This window comes from Pristiophorus japonicus, chromosome 10 (assembly GCF_044704955.1).
Source record: "Pristiophorus japonicus isolate sPriJap1 chromosome 10, sPriJap1.hap1, whole genome shotgun sequence".
Lineage (NCBI taxonomy): Eukaryota > Metazoa > Chordata > Chondrichthyes > Pristiophoridae > Pristiophorus > Pristiophorus japonicus.
In genome coordinates this window covers 88,194,695-88,210,683 of record NC_091986.1, presented here as the reverse complement: position 1 = coordinate 88,210,683, position 15,989 = coordinate 88,194,695, and the positions used below count along the sequence as shown (strand labels likewise).

The 15,989-nt window shown below is 43.0% G+C and overlaps 1 protein-coding gene across 1 annotated transcript in view; it reads left to right on the top strand.

Annotated features, from left to right (window-relative positions):
- Window positions 1-15,989, top strand: part of LOC139275018 (protein diaphanous homolog 3-like) — a 1,005,387-nt gene that overhangs the window by 267,021 nt on the left and 722,377 nt on the right. The window contains 4 exon segments of the mRNA XM_070891880.1: window positions 5,802-5,876; window positions 5,984-6,053; window positions 6,625-6,761; window positions 12,667-12,772. Coding sequence (XP_070747981.1) covers window positions 5,802-5,876; window positions 5,984-6,053; window positions 6,625-6,761; window positions 12,667-12,772 — 388 coding nt within the window.

Sequence of the window (15,989 nt, the reverse complement as noted above, 5' to 3'; positions counted from 1 at the left end):
AACAAATTCACATGAACATAGACAATCTTTCAGGTAAGCCAAGTGTTTAGGTCATTAATTGATCATTGCAACACTTTCTCAGAAACTCAGTTAAAGTAAGATAGGTTTTTGATGGACTTTATAATTGACTGACTGCTGGAATTTGATTGAGTATGCTGGCGGGCATGAAATCTGTTGATTATATGGTTACTGATATGCAAGCTATATGCCAGTAATGGACTACACAACAAATTGATGTCTTGGAAGGTAGTTCAATCTGTAAGCTCTCAGTAGGTGAGAATTTATTTTCATACCATTTTATTATTATAGCTGGGTAAAGCTAATGCACCACGTTAGAAACATTTGGTTGTTTTTGGCCTAATGTTATTCCTTGAAGAATAATTGCTTTTAAAACCTCTAATTTCATTAAGAATAACCAGCACAATTTTAATAGATTTATTTTATCTTCACTGCAGTGATGTGAGCAGCTTTATTGTATCAATGTACAGTATTGCACAAATTAATTTCAGAATTTTGAGCGCAGCAAATGTAATAGCTGCTGCTAACAACAGCAACTCTTCTGTGTCCCTGAGGGTTTGGTCAAACATTTTTCATAATGAAATTAGATTGTCATCTGGAAGAATCATTAAAAATAGATTTTAATGAATCCATGTGTGAAACTAAAGTAATATCTGAGCAATTGTCACCGACAGTATTGAATGATTCTGCTTTCATTTTTGGTTGATATAGACTACATGTTCATGCTCTATAATTTTCCTAAGTGCGCGACACTGTCTCAATATGAAATCCTGTGTGATCTGTTAAATTTTATATCAGAAGCCAAAGATGGATTTGGGTTGCTGAACATTTGTCTCGACAACATTTTACTTGTATGTGACCTTAGTTATAACACAGAAGTGCAACTTCATTCTAAGTGGGGAAACTACATATAAGACTTTTTTTTAAAGAAACACAGCCTGTATTACAATACTTCTATATTGATTGAAAAGATCATATGATAGAGAAGATCTTTGTTTTGCATTGAAGTGTTGAAGTTAAATTACTTAAATGTTTGCCATCACAGTGGTTGGCAAAGATAATTGCCAGTTTAACATACAGGCCTAGAAATTCGATTAAAGCCCGAAAACAGTCGGTGCCACCATGGACTGAAGTTAACGCGCGCTCGTAAAAAGAGCGCAAGCAGCACTGTTATTTTGGTGCTACCCGCTGATTTGAATGATTGCAGCACACAGCCGAGGCTGCAGTGCACTGCTTCAGGATTTGAGCTCAGCAGCAGGCCCAATGTAGCGTGGCCATAGTGTCCCTTGAGCAAGGCAGCATTTTCTTAAAGCTTGGCTGTCATTTTCGAAAGCAGTCTCAAGCTTTTGGAATTATAGAATGGTTACAGCACAGAAGGAGGCCATTCAGCCTGTCGAGCCCATGCCGGCTCTTTGCAAGAGCACTTAAGCTAGTCCGACTCCCCCACCCTTGCCCTGTATCCCTGCAAAATTTTTTCCTTCAGGTACTTAACCAATTCTCTTTCAAAAGCCACAATTGAATCTGCCTCCACCACCTTTTCAGGCAGTGCATTCCAGATCCTAACCACTCGCCGCGTAAAACTATTTTTTTTCCCTCGTGTCGCCTTTGGTTCTTCTGGCAATCACCTTAAATCTGTGTCCTCTGGTTCTAAACCCTTCATTCAATGGAAACAGTTTATATCTACTCTATCTAGACCTCTCATGATCTTGAACACCTCTATCAAATCTCCTCTCAACCTTCTCTGCTTTAAGGGGAGTAACCCCAATTTCTCCGGTCAATTCATTTAACTGAAGTACCTCATCCTTAGAATCAATCTTGTAAATCTTTTTCTGCACCCTCTCTGAGACCTTCACATCCTTCCTAAAGTGCGGTGCCCAGAATTGGACACACTACTCCAGTTGAGGCCGAACCAGTGTTTTATAACTTCTTTGCTTTTGTCCTCGATGCCTCTTTTTATGAAACCAAGGATGCCATATGTTTTTTTTTTAACCGCTTTCTCAGCCTGCCTTGCCACCTACAACAATTTGTGCACATATTCCCCCTGGTCTCTCTGTTCATGCACTTTAGAATTGTACCCTTTAGTTTATATTGCCTCTCCTCATTCTTCTTACCAAAATGTATCACTTCTCACTTTTCTGCGTTAAATTTCATCTATCACGTGTCCATCCATTCCACCAGTCTGTCTGTGTCCTCTTGAAGTCTATTACTATCCTCCTCACTGTTCACTATACTTCCAAGTTTTGTCATCTGCAGATTTATGAAATTGTACCATGTACACCCAAGTGCAAGTCATTAATATATATCAAGAAAAGCAGTGGTTTGAGTACCGACCCCTGAGAAACATCACTGTGAACTTCCCTTCAGTCCGAAAAACAACTGGTCACCACAACTCTCTGTTTCCTGTCATTTAGCCAATTTGTTATCCATGCTACCACTGTCCCTTTTATTCCATGGGCTTCAACTTGGCTTGCAAGCCTATTACGTGGCAATTTATCAAACGCCTTTTGGATGTCCATGTACACCGTATCAACAACATTGCCCTCATCAACCCTCTTTGTTGTCTCATCAAAAAACTCAATCAAGTTGATTAACCACGATTTGCCTTTAACAAATCCGTGCTGGCTTTCCTTAATTAATCCACACTTGTCTAAGTAACTGTTAATTTTGTCTCGGATTAGCATTTCGGAAAGCTTCCCCACTAATGAGGTTAAACTGACTGGCCTTTGGTTGCTGGTTTATCCTTGCACCCTTTTTTGAACAAGGGTGCAACATTTGCAATTCTGCAGTCCTCTGGCAGCACCCCCGTATGTAAAGAGGATTGGAAGATTATAGTCAGTACCGCCGCAATTTTCACCTTTACTTCCCTCAGTATCCGAGGATGCATCCCATCTGGTCCTGGTGACTTATCTACTTCAGGTACAGCCAGCCTTTCTAGTACCTCCTCTTTATCAATTTATGGCCCATCCAGTAGCCTTCTAGTACCTCCTCTTTCACTATGACTTTGGCAGCATCTTCTTCCTTGGTAAAGATGGATGCAGAGTACTCATTTAGTACCTCAACCATGCGTAAGTCTCCTTTTTGGTCCCTAATCCACTCCACCCATCCTCTTACTATCCGTTTACTATTTATATGCCTATAGAAGACTTGGATTCCCTTTTATATTAGCTGCCAATCTATTCCCATACTCTCCCTTTGCCCCTCTTATTTCCTTTTTCACTTCCCCTCTGAACTTTCTATATTCAGCCTGGTTCTCACTTGTATTCTCAACCTGACATCTGTCATGCACCCCCTTTTTCTGCTTCATCTTACTCTATCTCTTTAGTCTTCCAGGCAGCTGTGATTGCCCTACCTTTTCCCCCTCATGGGAATGTACCTGAACTATCTCCGCTTTAATGGCTGCCCTTTGTTCGATTACAGTTTTGCTGGCCAATCTTTGATTCCAATTTACCCAGGCCAGATCCATTCTCAATTCACTGAAATTGACCACCTTCAAATTAAGCATTTTTACTCCAGATTGCTGCCTGTCCTTTTCCATCGCTAATCTAAACCTTATGATACTATGATCACTTCCCTGAATGTTCCCCTACTGACATTTGCTCCACTTGACCCGCCTCATTCCTCGGAATCAGATCCAGCAATGCCTCGTTCCTCGTTGGGCTGGAAATGTACTGATCCAGAAAGTTCTCCTGAACACACTTCAGAAATTCTTTCCCCTCTGAGCCCTTTAACACTATTACTTTCCCAGTCTATATTCAGATAATTTAAGTCCCCCATTATCACTACTAAAGAGGAACTTAACTTATGTAGATCACCTACCAACTATCTCTACTAAACACGAGGCACACCTCCGATTCCTAGCTTCACCTCACCCCTTGGAGGAGACGGTGCTGACCGTTCCTGGAAGGGGCATGACTGAGCCCTTGGCCAGCAGTGGGTCTGAAAGAATATGATGCTGACATCCTCATGCGTTATCATCCTTCTCACCTCCCACCTCCCCCTCATCTTACCATCTCTTATATATAAACTGCGCATGATGTAAGCATGCATATCTTGCTTTTCCGCCCTCCACTTTCTACAGCTCGACCTGTGTGCCTTCCTCATTTCAAAAAACATCCAGTATGCCCAGCCAGTGGTTGACTTAGAAGAGGGAGAGGAGAGTAAAAAAGAAGAAACCCCATCACTTGATTTCATACTCCCAGCCACCAGCTCCAAGAGGTCATCCTGCTAAGCCATCTGCAGTGTCGGCACTGAAAGTCAGCAGCCTTCCACCAGCAATGCTGCAGCCACTGGGGTAGCACTGTGTGACATCAGTACGATAGGCAAAGACACACACAAGGCAGTCACTAAGCATGATTTTATTTTTTGACGTCATACTGGATGGTTAGATGTATAAAGTTGGATTGGAAAGTTTTCTGTGCTGGTGGCTTTTATTTTTGCATTGTGGCCAAGATAGTCTGCAACAGAGAGAACGTTTGGTGTGGGACAAATGTTGAAAGGGGAATTGGGGTTGTGGGGTCACTGGTACCATATCCTTATCCCGCCCAGAAAGGGGCTGTCTGAGTTGCAACCTTCCTTCTGCTTCCTCCTCTTCAACTTTTTCATCCCTTTTCGAGCAACTTGTCCCCTTTGCTGCCTCCGCTAAAACTCCATATGCCCCCCCTCCCCGCCACCCAGGCCTGTGAGCAAGTGGTCTTTTCGCAGGTAAAATAGTGCAGTTGATGGCAAACTGAAATAAAAGTAGAAAATGCTAGAATTACTCAGCAGGCCAGGCAGCATCTTGACCTGAAACGTTAACTCCGTTTCTCTCTCCACAGATGCTAACTGACCTGAGTATTTCTATTTTCTCAAAGGCATTCCTTTACCGCCCAAAGCTTTGCAAATGTCCAGCAGCACTCCCTGCACATTTTCACAACTTTTTAAATATATTGAAATGTTCAACTACTTCAATAAAATATTTTTTAAAAGTCAAAAATCTGAAATGGAAACTGTTTTGTATCTGTAAAGCATGCACTCCCATGTTCCGCCACCAGGGAGTGCATCCCCTGAAGTCCCAAGGAATCCCAGCATCCCTTGGAAGTACTGTATATAAGCCGGCCCCTAAGGCCTGTTCTTCACTCTGGAATGTCTTAATAAAGACTGAGGTCACTGTTACTTTAACCTCCCTGTGTGCAGTCTCATCTGTGTTAGGAACACAACAGAAACTTACCTGGAAGATTTGTGTGTCCCTTTAAGAAGTGCTGACAGTGTCTCTGCAGGGCTGCTACATGCACATTCTTCCGTGTGTGATTTGGAGAGAGCGTGTGGTGTGCGGCGACTTTGAAAATACCTCTTGTGCCAAATCAAGCGTTGCACACCGATTGATGTCACGATCTGCTCATTTAAATTTGAGAGACCAGGGCTGGCACATGCAGCACTATTGCCGCCATCAAAATGGTGGCCACTGTGTCCCATGCCAGAAGTGGGCAGAAACGAGACAGCTGCTTTTTTTTTTGATTGAAAATATGGTGCAAACACGCGGCGTTAAGATAGGGAATTTCTGGGCCATAGTTTCTGTTATTAAAAATAAAAAGACGATGCAAATTATTTTAGTGTACATTCTGTTTATATCAGTGATGTCTGATAAAGTGGAAATTAATATCTGCTGAAAATTCTTAAATATTGAATAGAATTATGATTTTCTTTTGAGAATTATTCAAAAGTGTGCAGTGTTTAATTTCTGTCGCTGTTTTCCATCTTCCAATATTTTAACAGGGTGGTTGAATTTATTTGATTTTTTTTTCTAGTTGGGTCGGAAGCTTTGGAAATGAAGGCTTGGGGCAGCTGTTGGATGTCCTGGAGAGATTACTCAATAAGAAGCAGTAAGTACAGTTTTTAATGCTACATTTTAAGTTCGCCAATCATGTGCATATTGAAATCACATTTGCTTTTTGAACTATAATGGAGTTGTGTTTTATCCTTTTGATAGTCAAGAAAAAAATGACCGCAAGAGTCAACATAAAGTGATTCAATGTTTGAGGGCATTCATGAACAACAAGGTAACTTAATTATTTAATGGTGCTGTTTAGTGACTTATTTTTTCACATCTTTAATGTATTGCAAGAATTTTTGCCTTTTAAAGTTATAATTTTCTGATCTTCCCTTACAAGCTTGATGTGTAACATTCTAATGCTGACTGTTGTTTAAAGGCCAATGTAAGGAACTTCTTGAGATAAGTTTATTGTTCCTGAAAAATGGAGTGTAGCTTTTGATGAAGTGCAACAAAGACTGTCAAGTTTGACTTGAAATTATTGGTGTATACATTTTTTATAAAATAACTTGATTTTTACATGGCTAACGGTGACTAATGAAAATATGATAGTAAATAGATGCTCTAATGTTTGCAATGTATTTATCCTTTTGTCCAATTGTGAAAATGAAGACAATGCACATGCAAAAGCAGCAGATAAATTGAGCTGCAATTAATGGAATGCAATAAACTCTTTTAGTGGCTTAAGAAAATAAAAGCAAATGTATATTTATTTAATATTGATTAGAAATTACTCAGTAAGGCTGAAAAAGTAGTTTTGTGACTAATATGCAATAAACGTGCCAACTCACTAATTTTAGTATGGATTGGAAAGAATCTTGGGAGAAGAACGAAGTATATCCTTGCTGGCCAGAGCTATTGATCCCAGGCAACCTAACATGATGACAGATGCAGTCAAGCTTCTATCAGCAATTTGTATTGTTGGAGAAGAAAATATGTAAGTTAATGTGTGTGTGTGGTATTTTGCCTTTTCTCAGTAAGGTTCACAGCAGTCAGCATTATTACATACAACAGTTGAAGAGATAATATGTATTCATTACACCAGGAACCAGTTAATTCAGAGACAAGGGTTCTGAACTTAAGGAAAGGTAACTTCGATGGTATGAGACGTGAATTGTCTAGATTAGACTGGCGCATGATACTTAAAGAGTTGACGATGGATAGGCAATGGGAAACATTTAAAGATCACATGGATGAACTTCAACAATTGTACATCCCTGTCTGGAGTAAAAATAAAACGGGGCAGGTGGCTCAACCGTGGCTAACAAGGGAAATTAGGGATAGTGTTAAATCCAAGAAAGAGGCATATAAATTGGCCAGAAAAAGCAGCAAACCTGAGGACTGGGAGAATTTTGTAATACAGCAGAGAAGGACAAAGGGTTTAATTAGGATGGGGAAAATAGAGTATGAGAGGAAGCTTGCTGGGAACATAAAAACTGACTGCAAAAGCTTCTATAGATATGTGAAGAGAAAAAGATTAATGAAAACAAACATAGGTCCCTTGCAGTCAGAATCAGGTGAATTTATAATGGGGAACAAAGAAATGGCAGACCAATTGAACAAATACTTTGGTTCTGGCTTCACGAAGAAAGACACAAATAACCTTCCGGAAATACTAGGGGACCGAGGGTCTAGGGAGAAGGAGGAACTGAAGGAAATCCTTATTCGTCAGGAAATTGTGTGAGGGAAATTGATGGGATTGAAAACCAATAAATCCCCAGGGCCTGATAGTCTGCATCCCAGAGTACTTAAGGAAGTGGCCCTCGAAATAGTGGATGCATTGGTGATCATTTTCCAACAGTCTATCGACTCTGGATCAATTCCTATGGACTGGAGGGTAGCTAATGTAACACCACTTTTTAAAAAAGGAGGGAGAGAGAAAACGGATAATTATAGACCGGTTAGCCTGACATCAGGAGTGGGGAAAATGTTGGAATCAATTATTAAAGATAAAATAGCAGCGCATTTGGAAAGCAGTGACAGGATCGGTCCAAGTCAGCATGGATTTATAAAAGGGAAATCATGCTTGACAAATCTTTTAGAATTTTTTGAGGATGTAACTAGTTGAGTGGACAAGGGAGAACCAGTGAATGTGGTGTATTTGGACTTTCAAAAGGCTTTTGACAAGGTCCCACACAAGAGATTGGTGTGCAAAATTAAAGCACATGGTATTGGCGTGGATAGAGAACTGGTTGGCAGACAGGAAGCAGAGAGTCGGGATAAACAGGTCCTTTTCAGAATGGCAGGCAGTGACTAGTGGGGTGCCACAGGGCTCAGTGCTGGGACCCCAGTTATTTACAATATACATCAATGACTTCGATGAAGGAATTGAGTGTAATGTCTCCCAAGTTTGCAGATGACACTAAGCTGGGTGGTGGTGTGAGCTGTGAGGAGGATGCTAAGAGGCCGCAGGGTGATTTGGACAGGTTCGGTGAGTGGGCAAATGCATGGCAGATGCAGTATAATGTGGCTAAATGTGAGGTTATCCACTTTGGTGGCAAAAACATGAAGGCAGAATATTATCTGAATGGCAGCAGATTAGGAAAAGGGGAGGTGCAACGAGACCTGGGTGTCATGGTTCATCAATCATTGAAAGTTGGCATGCAGGTACAGCAGGCGGTGAAGAAGGCAAATGGTATGTTGGCCTTCATAGCTAGAGGATTTGAGTATAGGAGCAGGGAGGTCTTACTGCAGTTGTACAGAGCCTTGGTGAGGCCTTACCTGGAATATTGTGTTCAGTTTTGGTCTCCTAATCTGAGGAAGGACGTTCTTGCTGTTGAGGGAGTGCAGCGAAGGTTCGCCAGACTGATTCCCGGGATGGCAGGACTGACATGTGAGGAGAGACTGGATCGACTTGGTCTGTATTCACTGGAGTTTAGAAGAATGAGAGGGGATCTCATAGAAACATATAAAATTCTGACGGGACTGGACAGGTTAGATGCAGGAAGAATGTTCCCGATGTTGGGGAAGTCCAGAATCAGAGGTCACAGTCTAAGGATAAGGGGTAAGCCATTTAGGACCAACAGGAGGAGAAACTTCTTCACTGAGTTGTTAACCTTTGGCATTCTCTCCCGCAGAGAGTTGTTGATGCCAGTTCGTTAGATATATTCAAGACGGAGTTAGATATGGCCCTTAAGGCTAAAGGGATCAAGGGGTATGGAGAGAAAGCAGGAAAGGGGTACTGAGGTGAATGATCAGCCATGATCTTATTGAATGGTGGTGCAGGCTCGAAGGGCCGAATGGCCTATTCCTCCATCTATTTTCTATGTTTCTATGAGCAATGCCACAAGAGATTCATTGTAAAAAAACAAAGCTCCTCCTAACCAGAATCCGACGATGCTGCTCCCGAATTCACTTCGAGGCTTGTCTCAGATGTTTCCCAGCCTGCAGTGCTGACCCATCTAAGTGCTTCCCAGTCTCCAGACTCCTGTCCCCCGCCCCCACCCCCCCCCCCACCCCTGCACTCTCATAAACCACACTGGCAATTCTACAATGTTTATCTGCTGCCAGAACTTGGGCATCTCCCAGGTCCCAGAGCTTAAATCCACAAGGCATTAAGCTCCTATCGTTTCCTTTTGAGGAAGGAAATAGGTGAGTGACAGGATGGTGTTTTTAGGACTTGAGACTGGCTGACTTTAAGAATTGTAACTGACTGCTAAAGAAAGGAAATGTCCTCAGTTGATTTCTGTCCCTACCAGTGATTAATGGGCACTGCCTAAAACAAAATAAACATTCCGTGCTCTGCTTCATCACCCATTCACACAACTTCTCTGCAGTCACAGTTATCAGTGAGTAGATTCCCCCGAAAATACTGCAAATTGCTTCCAGGCCTGTCTTGGGTGCAAATTGAAAGGCGTTTGAGCAAGCAAAATCTAGAAGCAATCTGGGATAATAATGGGACTAAAGGCGGACAAATCCCCTGGACCTGATGACTTGCATCCTCGGGTCTTAAAGGAAGTGACTGCAGAATAATCTACAGTGTAATCTACCAAAATTCCCTGGATTCTGGGGTGGTCCCAGCAGATTGGAAAATGTTAGTATGCAGATACAGCAAATAATCAGGAAGGCAAAAGGAAGGTTGGCTTTTATTGCAAGGGGGTTGGAGTATAAAAGCAGCGAAGTCCTGCTACAACTGTATGGAGTATTGGTCAGGCCACACCTGGAATACTGCATACAGTTTTGGTCTCCGTATTTAAGGAAGGATATATTTGCATTGGGGGCTGTTCAGAGAAGGTTCACTAGGTTGATTCCGGAAATGAGGGGGTTGACTTTGGAGATAGGTTGAGTAGGTTGGGCCTATACACATTGGAGTTCAGAAGAATGAGAGGTGATCTTATTGAAACTTATGATAATGAGGGGGCTCGACAAGGTGGATGTGGAGAGGATATTTCCACTCATAGGGGAAACTAAAACTAGGGGACATCGTCTCAGAATAAGGGGCCGCCCATTTAAAACTGAGATGAGGAGAAATTTCTTCTCTGAGGGTTGTAAATCTATTGAATTCTCTGCCCCAGAGAGCTGTGGAGGCTGGGTCATTGAATATATTTACGGCGGAGATCGACAGATTTTTTAGCAATAAGGGAGTAAAGGATTATGAGGAGCGAACAGGGATGTGGAACTGAGTCCATGATCAGATCAGCCATGATCTTATTGAATGGTGGAGCAGGCTCAAGGGGCTAAATGGCCTACTCCTGTTCCTATTTCTTATGGATGGCAAGAAACTGGATTCCAAGTGGCACACTCTATTGCCTATCTAGTGAATTTCCACCCTGCAGAATGGAAGACAGTTGGAAGAAGAACATGAAGATCAAAATGAGGAATATCTTGAACTTTATATTTGAATGCTTCCTCTATGTTTTCCGCTTTTTTAAAATTTGGTAACTGAAAATTAATAGGATGATACATTTAATGAGATGTTTTGTCAGTTTATTTCCTTCAATATGATGATACAAGTTTTATATTTTGTCAGAACTTTATTCGGGATAATTCGTTGATGAAATTCAAATGTGTTTTACATGATTTTTTTTACATTGCCACAAAAAGAGCTGCTGGGGGTTTGCTATGTATTTTCAATTATATTCAGAAAAAGAGGGTGGTCTAAAGCAATGTTGGCCCCTTGAAAACTGGCATATTGGTAATGAAAATAAGGAAATGGCGGACATGTTAATTACTTTGCGGCAGTATTTACAGGAGAGAGAGAGGTCAGTATGCCGGAAATACCAAGGAAATTAATTTTAAATCAGTGACAAGGACTCAGTAAAATTAATGTTCGTAAAATAACAGTAATGAAGCAAATAAAGGCACTAAAGAGTGACAAATCCCCAGGACTAGATCATTTCCATCCCAGGGTTTTAAAGTAAGTAGGTGAGAACATTGCACATGCCCTAACTATAATCTTCCAAAGTTCTCTCGATTCAGGAACCGCTCCTTTAGATTGGACAATTGTGCATGTCACGCCGCTGTTTCAAAATGGTGAGCAAGGGAAACCAGGGAATTATAGACCAGTTAGCCTAACATCTGTTGGCAGGAAATTACTAGAGTTTATAAATTAAGGATAGCATGACTGAACACCTTGAAAGATTTCGGCAGATCAGAGAAAACCAGCATGGATTTGCAAAGAGTAGGTCATGCCTGAAGAACCTGATTGAATTTTTTGAAGAGGTGACTAAAGTTGTGAATAGGGGAATGTCTGTGGATGTTATTTATATGGACTTATAGAAGGAATTTGATAAAGTCCCACATGAGAGACTGTTAGCTTAAGTTGAAACCCATGGAACTGAAGGCAAATTATTAACCTGGTTAGGAAATTGGCTGGGCGACAGGAGACATAGTAGGGATAATGGGCTGATATTCTAATTGGCAGGATGCGACGAGCAGTGTCTGTCAAGGATCTGTTTGGGGCGTCAACTATTCACAGTATTGAATAACAGCTGAGATGATGCGATATAAAGCCTCATATCCAAATTTTCCTATGACACAAAGATAGGTGGCATTGTAAACAGTGTGGTTGGAAGCATAAAATTACAAAGAGATATTGATAGAATAAGCGAATGGGCAAAACTGTGGCTAATAGATTTCAATATGGTCAAATGTGAGGTCATCCACTTTGAACCGAAAAAGGATACAACTGGGTACTTTCTAAAAGGTGAAAAGCTAAAAACAATGGAAGTCCAAAGAGATGTGGAGGTCCATGTACAGAGATCATTAACATGTCATGAACAAGTAGAGAAATAATGAAAATGGCTTATGGAATGCTGGCCTTTATATCTAGAGGATGAGAATACAAGCAGGTGGGGCAGGTCGGGGGGGGCGGCGGTTGGGGGGATGGGTAGATGTTATGCTGCAGCTATACAAAGCCCTGGTTAGACCATACCTGGAATACTGTAAGCAGTTCTGGGCACCACACCTTAGGAAGGATATATTGGCCTTGGAGGGAGTACAGCGTAGGTTTACCAGAATGATCCCTGGACTTCAAGGTTTAAATTACGAGGACCGATTACACAAATTCAGGTTGTATTCCTTGGAATTTAGAAGGTTACGGGGTGATTTAATCGAAGTTTTCAAGATATTAAGGGGAGCAGATAGGGTAGATGGAGAGAAACTATTTTTGCTGGTTGGTGAGTTTAGGACCAAGGGGCACCATCTAAAAATTAGAGCAAGTATAATAAACAGCACTTCCATTTGCTGTAGTATAATAAAAATGTACTTGTTATGTCTGAGGTTGCAAATTGGATGTGCAGGATGAAAAGTTCATTAAATTATCATTTACAATAGATATGCTGTTGCATTCAATTTATTTTTTTTGTCCATATGATGCTGACTGATTTTGAATTTTCTTTTAGCCTTGAAAAAGTTTTAGAAGCCATAACTACAGCAGGAGAACTGAGGAAGTGGGGGCGATTCTACCCCATTGTAGAAGGTCTACATGACACCCCTGTTCAATTACAGGTTTGTTAAGAATCATGAACACACAGTGGCATAAGTTCAATATTTAGTCAGAACTTTATTGTGGATAATTAAGTAATTTAATTTAAATGTGTTTACATTGTTAGAAACTGTTCGGGTTTGCTATGCATCATAAATAACACTTCCATTCGCTGTAATATAATAAAAACTTGCGAGTTACTGGTAGCTTTCTGGGGCCTGAGCCAATCATGTAAAACACACTATTAGATATGGCATACATTAGTCATGAGTGCTAGTTGTTTACTAAATAATGCTTCAGTATACTGCTTTGAAGTATCATGCCGTGATGAATTTATCAATTCAGAACTTTAAAGGAGCATTTAAATAATCTCAGTTGATTCTGTGGTTAAGTTCATTCTTCAAGTGCATGTAGACAAGCTAAGTGATTGGGCAAGAACATGGCAAATGGAATATAATGTGGAGAAATATGAAGTTATCCACTTTGGTAGGAAAAATAGAAAAGTAGAGTATTTTTTAAATGGTTTGATATTGGGAAATGTTGGTGTTCAGAGGGACCTGGGTGTCCTTGTACATAAATCACTGAAAGTTAACAGGCAGGTACATCATCATCATAGGCAGTCTCTCAAAATCGAGGAAGACTTGCTTCCAGTCTAAAAGTGAGTTCTTAGGTGACTGAACAGTCCAATTCGGGAATTACAGTCTCTGTCACAGGTGGGACAGACAGTCATTGAAGGAAAGGGTGAGTGGGGAGTCTGGTTTGCTGCACGCTCCTTTCGCTGTCTGCGCTTGCTTTCTGCATGCTCTCGACGACGAGACTCGAGGTGCTCTGCTCCCTCCTGGATGCTCTTCATCCACTTTGGCCAAGGACTCCCAGGTGTCGTTGGGGATGTTGCATTTTATCAAGGAGACTTTGAGGGCGTCCTTGAAATGTTTCCTCTGCCCACCAGGGGCCCGCTTGCCGTGTAGGAGTTCCGAGTAGACCGCTTGCTTTGGGAGTCTTGTGTCAAGCATGCGAACAATGTGGCCCATCCAACGGGAGCTGGTCAAGTGTGGTCAGTGCTTCGATGCTGGGGATGTTGGCCTGATCAAGGACACTAACGTTGGTGCGTCTGTCCTCCCAGGGGATTTTCAGGATCTTGCAGAGACATCGTTGGTGGTATTTCTCCAGCCATGTCTCTGAGCCATACAGGAGGACGGGTATCACGACAGCCCTGTAGACCATGAGCTTGGTGGCAGATTTGAGGGCCTGATCTTCGAACACACTCTTCCTCGGGCGGCTGGAGGCGGTGTTGAATCTCATTGTCGATGTCTGCCCTTGCTGATAATAGGCTCGCGAGGTATGGAAAGTGGTCCACGTTGTCCAGGGCTGCACCTTGGATCTTGATGTCTGTGGGGGCAGTGCTGTGTGGCGGGGTCAGGTTGGTGGAGGACCTTTGTCTTAGGGATTTTTAGTGTAAGGCCCATGCTTTTGTACGCCTCGATGAAGATGTTGACTTGAGAGTTCAGCCTCTGAATGTGCGCAGCGCAAGCGTCGTCCACGTACTGTAGCTCAACGACTGAGGATGGGACGGTCTTGGATCTGGCCTACAGGTGACGAATGTTGAACAGGTTCCCACTGGTTCTGTAGTTTAGTTCCAGTCCAGCGGGGAGCTTGTTTGAGTGTGAGGTGGAGCATTGCGGCGAGGAAGATTGAGGAGAGGGTTGGCGTGATGACGCAGCCCTGTTTGACCCGGATGTGGATTGGGTCTGTGGTGGATCCATTGGTCAGGATCACGGCTTGCATGTCGTCGTGGAGCAGGCGGAGGATGATGACGAACTTTTGGGGGCAGCCGAAACGGAGGAGGACGCTCCATAGTCCCTCACGGTTAACAGTGTCAAAGGCCTTTGTAAGGTCAAAGAAGGCCATATACAAGGGTAAGTGCTATTCCCTGCATTTCTCTTCTAGTTGTCGCGCCGTAAAGATCATGTCCGTTTTGCCCCGTAGTGGACGGAATCCGCACTGTGACTCTGGGAGGAGCTCCTCAGCCACAGGAAGAAGACGGTTGAGGAGGATTCTAGCGATGACCTTCCCAGTGGCTGATAACAGGGAGATTCCTCTGTAGTTGCCACAGTCAGACTTGTCCCCTTTTTTAAAGATGGTCATGATTACTGCATCTCTGAGATCTCCCGGCATGCTCTCCTCCTTCCAGATGAGGTCATGCATTCGTGCCAACAGTGCCTCTCTGCCATACTTTAGTGCCTCAGCGGGGATTCCTTCCGCACCTGATGCCTTGTTCTTGAGCTGATGGATGACCTTTTCTACCTCGTGCAGGGCTGCAGTTTTGCTGAGATGGTGGCGGGTAGCATGCTGCGGGATGGAGTCGAGGACACGCGTGTCAAAGGCAGAGTCTCGGTTAAGGAGATCTTCGAAGTGCTCCTTCCAGCGGGCCCTGACTGCCTCGGTGTCCTTGATGAGTGTCTCCCCATTCTTGGCCAGCAGTGGGATGGGGCCTTGGGTGCTTGGGCCGTAGGTGGACTTGACTGCGATGATGAATCCTCGCACATCATGGCTGTCGGCAGCTGCTGAATCTCCTGTGCTTTCTCCAGCCATCATCTATTCTTTAGGTCACGGGTTTTTTGTTGGATCTCGGCCGTAAGCCGTCTGTAAAGCTGCTTTGGTGCTCCCAAGTTGGGTGGTTGTTTTAGGTTCAGAAATGCCCTGCATTTGCAATTTATAAGCTCTTCGATCTCCTGGTCGTTCTCATCAAACCAGTCCTGGCGTTTCCTGGTTGAGTGATCGAGCGTCTCTTCGCAGGCACTGGTTATGGTGGCCTGGAGGGCAGATCAAGCTCTGTGGGCATTCTGCGTCTCGGGGTCATCAAGGGTCGCCAGGTTATCAGTGAGGCGCTGGCTGTATAGGGCTCTCTTAGCTGGGTCTTTGAGTGTTTATTTTTCTGCTGCACTGCTTCTGCTGCCGTCGCCACTTTGAGGCCATATTGATGTTGATGACGGAACATATTGGGCATTGGTCCATCCAGCAGTCGTCAGCTCCTGTCATGGCACGGGTGATGCGCACATCCTTGCGATCCCTGGCTTGGGGCGAGGGTGTTGCCACGATGCCTTGTACTTGTCCCTCTGGCGGAACAAGGTGTTAGTCATGACAAGGTCGCATTCTCGGCATTTTGTCAGGAGCAGCGTACCACTGGAGTTGATTTTCCCTACCCCCTCTCTGCCGATCACGCCTCCCCAGAGGTCTGTG